Here is a 13,007-nt window from a genome sequence, read left to right on the forward strand (position 1 = left end):
TCTTATGGGAAGCATACATTTTGGTCTTTAAAAAAAAAAAATCCAATTTGACAATCTCTGCCTTTTAATTAGTATTTTTTGGCCATTTACATTTAATGAAATTATTGACATGTTTATATTTAATTACCATTTTGTTGTTTTCTGTTTGTATCCTCTGGTTTTTGTCTCTGTGTTTCCCTTTCCTGTCTTCTTTTAGGTTATTGAAAAGAAATTTTTTTTTAGTATTCCATTTTAATTTATCTGTTGAGGTTTTTAAAACTCTATCTTGTATAATTTTTTAGTGGTTGCTCTATGGGTTATAATAATGCATTTAACATTTCAAGTGTAATGAAGAAAGCTCACTTCCCCATGGGTTCTTTTATCCTTCTTCATTTATGCTGTAATAATCATGTATTATATCAACATACATTAAAAAGCTCACCAGAAAATGTTATATATTTTAAATTTTGCTATTACATATCATACGTATTTTAAGGAACTTAAGAGTATAAAAATTAAGAGTATAAAAATACAAAAATTTTATAGTCTTAAGCTTTAAGGAACTTAAGAGTATAAAAATAATCTATGTAATAGATTATATAATAACAATCTATTATTATTAGATTAAATATTATTATATAATCTAATAATAATCTAATAATTGTTAGATTAGAATTTTATTTTAGCTAATTAAATTAGATTAATAAATCTAATTAAATAATTTTATTAAAATGATTTTAGTCTAAAATAATTTTTACCTGTATATCTACCATTTCAGTTGTTTTTTACTCATTATTGAAGTTTTAAATTCTCCATTTCCCTTCCACCTGATAAGCTTCATTAGACATATATTTCTTTTAGAATAGGTATTCTGGTAACAGATTTTCTTAGTTTTCCTTCATCTGAGAATGTCTTTATTTCTCCTTAATTCCTGAAAGACATGTTTGTCTGGAATAGAATTCTATGCTGATGATCCTTTCTTTCAGTACTCTACTAATACTGCTTCATTGCATTCTGTTATCTATGGCCTGTGAGGAAAAATCAGCTATCACTTGAATCATTGTTCTCCTATATATGATGTATCACTTCTCTCTGGCTGCTTCCACATTTTTTTCCTTTGGTTTTTAGTAGTTTGATTATGAGTTTCTTTTACAACTACATTGTCTGGAGTCTGTTGGGCTTCATGGCTCCATAAGTTTATACTTATTACCAAATTTGAGAAGTTTCTAGCCATTATTTATTCAGATTTTTTTTTTTCTACATAATCCTCTCTCCTCTCCTCCTTGGACTCCAATGTCATGTATGTTAGACGTTTTGGTATTGTCCCACAGGTCTCTGGGGCCTGGTTCAACTTTGACAATTTTTATCTATTGTTTACATTGGAAATTTTCTATTGATATAACTTTAGTCTTATTGACTGTTTCCTCTGTCATGTCATACCCATTCTGCTATTGAGCACATCTAATCAATTTTATTTCAATTATTCTAATTATATTATAAAATCCCTGATTTTGATTCTTAAAATAGTTTCAAACATTCTTATTCTTGAGGATAGTTTTATTGAATGTATATAATTTTAGGTTGCCAATAACTTGACGTCAGTTGAGTATTTCACTATCTTCTGACTTCCATTGATTCTGACCTCCATTGATTCTAATTGTTTTACTATCTTTACTTTGTTTATAATTTGTCCTTTCTCCTTGGATGCTTTTAATATCTCTTATTAGTCTTTGATACCCTGCAATTTCACTATTTTGTATCTAAGTGGGTTTTCTTTTTTTCTATATCAACTTGGATTTATTAATATTTATGGATTGAGGATTGATATCTTTCTTTAAGTCTGAAAAAGTCTCAGCTCTTTCTCTTTCTTGCTAAAATTTCATTTTGGAATTCTGGTTAGATATATGTTGAATCTTCTCTTTCCCATTCTTTCTTTCATCTCTCTTACCCTCTCTTCCTTGATTTCTCCCAGATTTTCATTTTGTTTGATTTCTTCTTATCTACTTCTCAATGCACTAGTTATTTTTGTTGTATCCAATCTTCTATTTAAGGTGATCATTGAATTTTACATTTCAATTTTTGTTAGTTTTATCTAGGTTATAATTTAACATTTATTTTTACATATTTAAAATTTTTGAAATAGAATCTACATACAGAAAATTGACCAAGTATAAATAAATAAATAAATAGCTGGAAGATTGATCACAAAGCAGAAATCTGTGTAATAGCTACCTAGATTAAAAAATAGAATATAATCAGAACTCCCAAATATCACACATACTCCCTCCCAATCACTACATCCTTTCTTTCCAGGATAACAATTATCCTAAATTTTATGGTAATGACTCCCTTGCTTTTAGTTTTACTCATTGCCTTGTCATTTGATAGATTCCTTTTTTCTCATGCTTTCCATTTTCTTTTCCATTTATTTAAATCTATTAAAGATATTTTAGATTCATTTTATTCTCTGTTGTTGGTGGTACACCTCTGTAAAGAGGTCTCTGAGAAGCTAGGTCAGAAAGACAGAGTTATTTACAAGCATAAATAACTCTACAGGGACTTCCCTGGTGGTCCAGTGGTAAAGAATCTGACTTACAATGCAGGGGAGTGGGTTTGATTCCTGGTCAGGGAACTAAGATCCCACATGCCACAGGGCAACTAAGCCCATGTGCCACAACTATTGAGCTCATATGCCTCAACTAGAGAGCCTGTGTGCCATGAGCTACAGAGCCCACACGCTCTGGAACCCATGCACCACAACTACAGAGTCCACATGCCCTGGAGCCTACCCTCCACAACTAGAGAAGAGAAAACCTGCACGCCACAACTAGAGAGACACCCATGTGCCACAACGAAAGATCCTGCATGCCTCAGCAAAGATCCCGTGTGCTGCAACTAAGACCCGATGCAGCCAAAAATCAATTAAAAAAAAATCTTAAAAAAATAATTCTACAAAGAGCTGCATAGTATAGTCTCTGATATATCACTGTATTAAACAGTATGGTAAATATACCTAAATGTGCAGGTATAATATACATATATGTAATCTTTTTACTAACCTTCAATAAATAGTTGATCCAACACCATTTTCTTGATGTAATGCCAATAATTCCACCATCAGGAAGATTTACATTGCTTCCCAGTCCTTTGAATGCATTATAATTTTTTAAGTAAAGAATACCATTTATTAAAAAAAATATTCCATCCTGTGATAGGGTCACATCAGACACACTGTGTCTTTCATCATCAGTCAGAATGTTTGGAGGCACTCTGATTCTGGTCCAAGTATGGAATGAATCATTTGTCTGAAAGGTCTCCATATCAGCTACCACCACAACAAATGAAGGAACACAAGTAGCCCAGTCTGCCATTAACTGACTACCCTGTGGTGAAGATATTGGTAAAAACTCAGGAATCTCAGGTATTGTTAACAAAGAAAAAGTCAGCAGGAAAAAAATATCTGCAGTAAAGCAATCTTGAAAAGCCACTTGATTTCCTCTAATCTCCTTTAGCACATCATTTTCTGTCATCGGTATCGAGATATGCCAGGTCCTAAGAAGAGAAAAATAGAAAATATAAGAATAAAATGCATCCCCTCCTTCTTATCCATCTTGCATTGTGCTGACATTTATCATCTTTTATAAAAATTTTTATTTTTATCAACATAAATCTGGGTAAAACAAAACAAATAGTACTAAAACATTACCACTGCCCCATTTCTCCTCATTCCTCACTTAAGTTCCCAAAGAAAAAGTTTTGACCCTTACAGCTCTTTGTCCTGGAATATGTTTCCATATTCTCAAACAAATATTCGGTTTTTTTTTTTTTTTTTTTTGCGGTATGCGGGCCTCTCACTGTGGTGGCCTCTCCCGTTGCGGAGCACAGGCTCCAGACGCTCAGGCTCAGCGGCCATGGCTCATGGGCCCAGCCGCACCACGGCATGTGGGATCTTCCTGGACCGGGGCACGAACCCGTGTCCCCTGCATCGGCAGGAGGACTCTCAACCACTGTGCCACCAGGGAAGCCCGTAGATGTTTTTAATGGCATCCAAGGCAATATTCGTTAAATGGATATCTGACATTCTGTACATATGCATATTTTATTTCTATTTCTTTTAAAATATCATTTATTTACTAATTTTTAAAACAAAATAATAAATCATGTTATACAACAGTATATGATACAAAACACACACCTTAAAGAATAATACCAAGATGAACACCTGTGTAATAATCACCCATATCAAGAATCAGAACATTGCCAGTAACTTGGAAATTTCCTGTATGTCTCTTCTTTCCCCCTCTTCCACCCACTCACATATAGTCACTGGCCTGATTTTTTAAAATACTGAGATATAATTGACATATAGCATTTTATTAGCTTTAGGTGTATAGTATAATGATTTGACATTTTTATATATTGCAAAATGATCACCACAGTAAGTCTAGTTATGTCCATCACCATACATAGCTATAAAAATTTTTTTTAATGATAAGAACTCTTAAGATCTACTCTCTTACTTTCAAATATACAATATAATATTATTAAATAGAAAATATAAATATAAAACTCCACTAGTATAGCTGGATACTTTAAAACTTCTCTATAAGTAGTTAATAGATCCAACAGGCAGAAAATCAGTAAGGACATAGTTAAACTGAAGAGCACCATCAATCAACTGGATCTAATTGACATTTAAAGAATACTTCATCCTGGGCTTCCCTGGTGGCGCAGTGGTTGAGAGTCAGCCTGCCGATGCAGGGGACACGGGTTCATGCCCCAGTCCGGGAAGATCCCACATGCCGCAGCGTGGCTGGGCCCATGAGCCATGGCTGCTGAGCCTGCGCGTCCACAGCCTTTGCTCCACAACGGGAGAGACCACAACAGTGAGAGGCCTGCATACCGCAAAAAAAAAAAAAAAAAAAAAAAAGAAAAGAAAAAGAAAAAAGAGTACTTCATCCTAAAACAGCAGAATACACATTCTTCTCAAGCTCATACGGAGTATTCACCAAGATGCACCATATTCTGGGCCACAAAGCACTCCTTAAAAAATTAGAAATCATCAAAGTATGCTCTCATATCACAATGTAATTAAGCTAGAAGTCAATACAGAAAGATACCTGAAATTTCCCTAAATATTTGGAGATTAAACAACACACTTTTAAGTAATATATGGATCAAGGAAGAAATCTCAAGTGAAATTTTAAAATATTTGGAAATAAATGAAAATACAACTTATCAAATTTGGGAGATGACCTGAAAGCAGTGTGCAGAGGGAAGTTTACAACATGAAATGCATACACTAGAAAAGAAGAAAGAACTAAAAATCAATAATCTAAGCTTCCACCTTGAGAAACTAGAGATAGAAAAGGAATATAAACCTACATCAATCAGAAGAAAAATAATAATAAAAATTAGAGCAGAAATCAGCAAATTTAAACCAGAAAAGCAGTAGAGAGAATCAATGAAACCAAAAGCTGGTTCTTTGAAAAGATCAATAAAATCAATAAACTTCTAGTTGAGCTAAGAAAGAAAGACAAAGGACACAAATTACTAATATCGGAAATTAAAATGGGCCATCACTACTGATCTCCTGGACATTAAAGAGTAATAAAGGAATACTCCTTATTAAATGAAAAAATAATGGACAATTCTATGCCCACAAATTTGATAACTCAGATGAAATGGACCAATTGAAAGATACAACGTACCAAAAATCACACAAAGAGAAATAATGTGAATAGGGATATATGCATAAAATAAAATAAATAAATAACAAATTACCTTCCAAAACAAAAAGCACCAGGTCCAGACAGGTTCACTGGTGAATTCTAACATTTAAGGAATATAGGATGTCAATACTCTATAATCTCTTCCAGAAAATAGAAGCAGAGGCAATACTTCCCAACTTATTCTATGAGATCAGCATTACTCTAACACCAAAACCAGATAAAGACATTACAGATAAAGCTACAGACATTTTAAATTCAATAATGTGTAAAAAGATTTATTTACCATGACCAAATGGGATTTATTCCAGTTATGCAAGTCTGGTTCGACATTAAAAATCATTTAATATAATCCATCACATAAACAGGCTAATGAAGAAAAAGCATATAATCATATCAATAGATGTAGTAAAAGCATTTGACAACATCCAACACCCACTCATGATAAAAACTCTCAGCAAACTAGCAACAGAGGGGGAGCTTCCTTGACTTGATAAAGGAGCATCTACAAAAACATACAAAAAATTTAATGGTGAGAAATTAGATGCTTTCCTCCTAAGAACAGGAACAAGGCAAAGACTTCCATTCAACACCATACTGGAAGTTCTAGCTAACACAATAAGACAAAAAAATGAAATAAAATTTTACAAGATTGGGAAGGAAGTAACAAAATGTTCTTTGTTTACAGATGACATGATTATCTATGTAGAGAATCCCAAAGAACAGACAAAAAATTCCTGGAACTAATAAGCAATTATAGCAAGGTTTCAGGATATAAGGTCAATTCCCATGCTTTAAAAAACTAGTTTACCACATTATGTATTAATAAACTACATAGTATTTAATTTTTCAACTTTTTGCATTTTATATAAATGGAATCATACTGTACTCTTCTTCCATGACTTGCTTTTTTCATTCAATATTATGTTTGTGAAATACATTCATGTTGATTTGTGTTGCTGTGTTTGATTTATTTTTCACAGCTGTATAATGTATATATTCTATAGCATAATTATACTAGAGAATGTTTATCCATTTCTCTATGAATGGAAATTAGTGTTTCAATTTTTTTCCTATTAGAAACAATACTGCTACAAATATACTTTCACACCTCTCTTGATGCACCTGTGCATGGGTTTCTCTAAGGTATATACTGGTGTTGAATTGCTGAACCATTTGATATATGCATCTTCAACTTTGACTGACAGTGTAAAAATATCTTTCAAATTGTTTGTGCCAATTTATACTTCTACTAGCAATGTATGTAAGGGTTCCATTGATGCACATTTCTATGGTGTGAATGTTTGTGTGTGCCCAGAATTCGTATATTGAAATTCTAATGCCCAACGTGATGGTAATAGCAAGTGGAGCCTTAGAGAGGTGCTTAAGTCATGAGGGTAGAACTCTCATAAGTGGGATTAATGCACTTGTAAAAGAGGCCCAAGAGAGCTCCCCAGCCTGTTCCACCAGGTGAGGATACAATGAGAATTCTGACACCCAGAAGAGGGCCTTCAACCAACCACACTGGCACCCTGATCTCAGACTTCCACCCTCCAGAACTGTGAAAAATAAACTGTTGTTTATAAGTCACCCAGTTAATGGTATTTTGTTATAGCAGCCTGAATGCTGAAACATATTTTTACCAAGTCTAAAATGTTAATTTATCAATCTGGTGTATGTAAAATAGACCTTTCTGGGCTATTAATATTTTTCTCTAATTGTTAATAAAGTCAAACATCATTTCATGTACCTATTAATGAGTTGTTTGTCAAATCTTTGCTTTTATAACTTGAGGTACTTTTATTGATTATAGAAAATTTTTCCTATCCTGAGGCAATAAAGGTATTTTCCTATCTCTTTTTAAAAGTTTTTCAGTTTAGCCTTCCACATGTATGTCTTCTGAGGTTATTTTATTATTATTATCATCATCATTATTATTAATCTCAGATTATTTTAATGTATGATACGAGGTAAGTAATTATGATATGAGGTAAGAATAAAGTAAAGCTTCATTCTGTCCCTATTAAGATGATTAGGTAGTTTTCTCCTTTAATCTATTAATGTAGTAAATTATATTAAAACATTTTAAATATTATACTACTAACCTTGCACTTCTGGTATAAACCAACTTGATTATATGTCATATCTCTTTTCATATATTGGTGGATTTATTTTACTAATATTTTATTCAGAGTTTTGTATCTAAGTTCATGAATGAGATAAGACTATAATTTTTCTTTCTCATACAGACCTTGCCTGAATTGGCATATGATAATTTGCTAACTTCATTCTGCAATTTAGGATTGGAATGATCTGTGCTAGTGCTCTCTCCCCCTCCCTAAATATTGTTAAATACTGATTAAGTTTCTTTGCTCAACTTCTATATTTCCTTTTGAGTCACCTTTAAAAAATTGTATTTTTCTAGAATGTTTTCTCTTTAAGTTTTCAAATGTATTGGTCTATAACTGTTTATGTATCTGCTACATCTCTAAAGTATGTTTGTTTTTAAAACCTAGATTAGTCTTTCCACATTTTTTCACATTACTTGTTCATGTAAAACCTTTTATCTCAACTCAGTGCCACCTCTAAGATGGTATCTAAATGGATCTCTCTATATTATCACCTAGAGTATTTCTTTCATAGTTCTTGATACAACATATTATATTGTTTACATATTGTTAATTATCCATTTCCCATCTTAGAATTTGAATTAGAATAATTTGAATTCCCAATTAAAATTTGAATACAGAAGGTAGGGACCTTGACTATATCCCTAGTTTCTAACAGTAGCTTGATTAGTAGATGTACAACAAACATGTGTTGAAACAATTGTGGAAACCAATTGACATACATGTGCCAAAAAATTAAGTTAAATCTATACTTATTCTGTATCTAGTTACCATAAAGTTGAATTTGTTTTTTTTATTAGCTAGACATATAACATTTTATTTTATTAAAGTACAGTTGACATACAATATTATGTTCATTTCAGGTATACAACATAGTGATCTGACAATCAAATAAATAACAAAATGATCACCATGATAAATTTAGTAACTATCTGTTACTAAAATTATTACAGTATGATTGACTATATTACTTATACTGTATATTACATCCCTGTGACTTATTTTATAATTACAGGTTTGTACCTCTTAGTTCCCTTCACTTATTTCTCTTTCTAATAATTTTGTTACTAGTGTATAGAAATGCAACAGCTTTCTATATGCTAATTTTGTTTCCTGCATCTTTACTGAATTTATTTTTTAGTTCTAATAGTATTTTGGTGGGATCTATAGGATTTTTAATATATATAATACCATGTCATCTGCAAACAGTTTTACTTTTTCCTTTCCAATATGGATTAATTTTATTTATTTTTAATGTCTGATTGCTGTGGATAAGACTTTTAATACTATGTTGGTGAAAGTGGAGAGAGTGGGCATCCTTGTGTTGTTTCTGATCTTAGGGAAATGCTTTCAGCATTTCACCGAGTATGATATTAGCTGTGGGTTTGTCATATGTGGTCTTTATTATGTTCAGGTATGTTTCTTTTATACCCACTTTGTTCAGAGTCTTTATCATAAATGGAATTTGTGAAAAGTTCTCTTCTGCATCTATTGAGGTGATCACATGATTTTTATCCTTCATTTCATTAATGTGGCATATCTCATTGATTTGTGGATATTGAATCACCCTTGTTTTCCCAGGATAAATCTCACTTGATTATGGTGTATGATCCTTTTAATGAATTGTTGAAGTTGGTTTGCTAATATTTTGTTGAGTAATTTTGCATCTGTGTTCACTAGTGATATTGACTTGTAATATTCTTGTTTGTAATGTCTAGGTCTGGTTTTAGTATCAAGTTGATGCTGGCTTCATTGAATTAGTTCCTGCTCAATTTTTTTTTTTTGAATAGTTTGACAAGTTATTAAGTCTTCATTAAATGTTCGGTAGAATTCACCTGTAAAGCCGTCTAGTCCTGGACTTTTGTTTGTTAGAATTTTTTGATTACTGATTCAATTTCATTACTAGTGATTGGTCTATGCAGATTTTCTATTTCTTCCTGATTCAGTCTTAGAAGATTGTATGTTTTTAGGAATTTATCCATTTCTTCCAGGTTGTCCTATTTGTTGGCATATAATTTTTCATAGTCATTCCTTATAATATTTTGTATCTCTGTGGTGTCAGTTGTAGCTTCTCTTTTATTTCTGAGTTTATTTATCTAGGCCAACTCTCTTTTTTCTTGATGTGTCTGGCTAACGTTTTATCAACTTTGCTTATCCTTTCAAAGAACCAACTCATTTCATTGACCCTTTCTTCCTTCCTTCCTTCCTTTTTTGTCTCTGTTTTATTTGTTTCCACACTCTGGTTGTCACTATTTCTTTCCTTCTACTAACTTTGGGCTTTGTTTGTTCTTCTTTTTCTAGTTCCTTTAGGTGTAAGTTTAGGTTGTTTGTTGGTAATTTTTCTTCTTTCCTGATGTAAACCTTTATTGCTGTAAACTTGCCTTTTAGAACTGCCTTTGCTGCGTCCCATAGACTTTTTTTTAAAAATAAATTTATTTATTTTATTTTTGGCTGCGTTGGGTCTTCATTGCTGAGCATGGGCTTTCTCTAGTTGTGGCAAGTGGGGGCTACTCTTCGTTGCAGTGTGCAGGCTTCTCATTGTGGTGGCTTCTCTTGTTGTGGAGCATGGGCTCTAGGCACACAGGCTTCAGTAGTTGTGGCACACGGGCTTAGTTGCTCCATGGCATGTGGGATCTTCCCAGACCAGGGCTCGAACCTGTGTCCCCTGCATTGGTAGGTGGATTCTTAACAAATGCGCCACCAGGGAAGCCTCACCCCATAGACTTTAGAATGTTGTATTTCCACTTTTATTTGTCTCAAGGTATTGGTTTATTTTCTTTGGTATCTTCAATGACCCAATGGTTGTTTAGACTCCATGTGCTTGTGTTTTTTCTAGTTTCTTATTGTAGGTGATTTCTAGTCTCATACCATTGTGACTGGAAAAGATGCTTGATATGATTTCAATCTTTTTCAATGTATTGAGACTTCTTTTGTGTCATTACATGTAATCTATCCTGGAGAATATTCCATGTGTACTTGAAAGAATGTGTATTCTGATGTTTTTGGGTGGAATGCTTTGGATGCATCTCGTAAGGTAGCCTGATTTAATGTGTCATTTTTTCAACATCTTTATTGGAGTATAAATGCTTTACAATGTTGTGTTAGTTTCTGCTGTATAACAAAGTGAATCAGCTATATGTATACATATACCCCATATCCTCTCCCTCTTGAGCCTCCCTCCCACCCTTCCTATCCCATCCCTCTAGGTCGTCACAAAGCCTGGAGTTGATCTCCTTGTGCTATCCAGCATCTTCCCACTAGCCATCCGTTTTACATTTGGTAGTGTATATATGTCAATTCTACTCTCTCACTTCATCCCAGCTTCCCCTTCCCCCTCGTGCCCTCAAGTCCATTCTGTACATCTGCGTCTTTGTTCCTGCCCTGCCACTAGGTTCATCAGTACTGCTTTTTAAAATTCCATATATATGCATTAGCCGACAGTATTTATTTTTCTCTTTCTGACTTACTTCACTCTGTATGACAGACTCTAGGTCCATCCACCTCACTACAAATAACTCAATTTCGTTCCTTTTTATGGCTGAGTAATATTCCAATGTATATATGTGCCACATCTTCTTTATCCATTCATCTGTTGAGGGACATTTAGGCTGCTTCTCTGTCCTGGTTATTGTAAATAGTGCTTCAGTGAACACTGTAGTACATGTCTCTTTTTGAATTACGGTTTTCTAAGGGTATATGCCCAGTAGCGGGATTGCTGGGTCATATGGTAACTCTATCTTTAGTTTTTTAAGGAAAATCCATACTGTTCTCCATAGTGGCTGTATCAATTTACATTCCCACCAACAGTGCAGGAGGTTTCCCTTTTTATGTCAGTGTTTCCTTATTGGTTTTCTGTCTAGATAATCCATCCATTAATATAAGTGGTGTTTAAAGAACCCTACTGTTTTTGTATTACTGTGAATTTCTTCTGTTCTGTCTGTTAATATTTGCTTTATGTATTTAGGTGTTCCTATGTTGGGTGCATATATATTTACAAGTGTTATATATTCTTCTTGGATTGATCCCCTTACCATTAATTATGTTCTTCTTTGTCTCTTATTACAGCCTGTGTTAAAGTTTATTTTGTCCGATATAAATATTGTTACCCCCAGCTATCTTTTTGCTTCTGTTTGCGTGGAATACAAGTATTCCTTGGAGATATTACAGGTTCAGTTCCAGACCATTGTGATAAAGCATATATTGCAATAAAGCAAATCATACGAATTTTTTCATTTCCCAATGCATAGAAATGTTATGTGTACACTTACTATAGTTTATTGAGTGTGCAATATCATTTTCTAAAAGAACAATGTACATATCTTAATTAAAAATACATTATTGGTAAAAATTACAAACCAATATCTGAGTCTTCAGCTAGTTGTAATCATTTTGCAATAGTAACATCACAGATCACTGATCAAAAACCACAATAATTTATATAATAATATTACATTAAATATAATCAGCTAAATAATAATATAAATAATAATTAAAAGTTTGAAATATTGCAAGAATTACCAAAATGTGACACAGAGACACAAAGTGAGCAAATACTGTTGGAAAAAATGGTACTGATCTTGACAGATGCAGAGTTGCCAAAAGCCTTCAATTTGTAAAAAACACAATATCTGCAAAGTGCAATAAAGTAAAGCACAATAAAACAAAGTATGCCTGTATGTTTTTCCATCCCTTCACTTTCAGTCTGTGTGTGTTTCTTTAGATCTGAAGTGAGTCTCTTGTAGGCAGCATATATACGGATCTTGCTTTTAAATCCGTTCAGTCACTCCATGTCTTTTGATTGGAGCATTTAGTCCATTTCCGTTTAAAGTAATTATTGATAGATATGTACTTATGCAATTTTGTTAATTGTTTTCTGGTTATTTTTGTTGTTCTCTGTTCCTTTCTTCTTCTCCTATTCTCTTTCCTTGTATTTTGATGACTTTCTTTAGTACAATAGCTGTATTCCTTTCTCTTTATTTTTTGTGGCTCTATTATTGGTTTTTGGTTTGTGGTTACCATGAGGTTCTATTTTTCTTAATTAACTAATTTATTTAATATTTTATTTTTGGCTGCATTGGGTCTTCATTTCTGCACATGGGCTTTCTCTAGTCCCAGCGAGCAGGGGCTACTCTTCATTGCAGTGCATGGGCTTCTCATTGTGGTGGCTTCT

At 33.1% G+C, this 13,007-nt stretch overlaps 1 protein-coding gene across 1 annotated transcript in view; it reads right to left on the reverse strand.

Moving 5' to 3' along the window:
* Positions 1-13,007, reverse strand: part of CATSPERE (catsper channel auxiliary subunit epsilon) — a gene marked incomplete at both ends in the record, with an annotated part of 243,645 nt that overhangs the window by 140,243 nt on the left and 90,395 nt on the right. Inside the window, one exon of the mRNA XM_082657660.1 lies at positions 3,039-3,531. Coding sequence (XP_082513786.1) covers positions 3,039-3,531 — 493 coding nt within the window. The remainder of the gene's footprint in view (positions 1-3,038; positions 3,532-13,007) is intronic.

Source organism: Grampus griseus, assembly GCF_964374135.1.
Source record: "Grampus griseus genome assembly, chromosome: 1".
NCBI classification, from domain to species: Eukaryota; Metazoa; Chordata; class Mammalia; order Artiodactyla; family Delphinidae; genus Grampus; species Grampus griseus.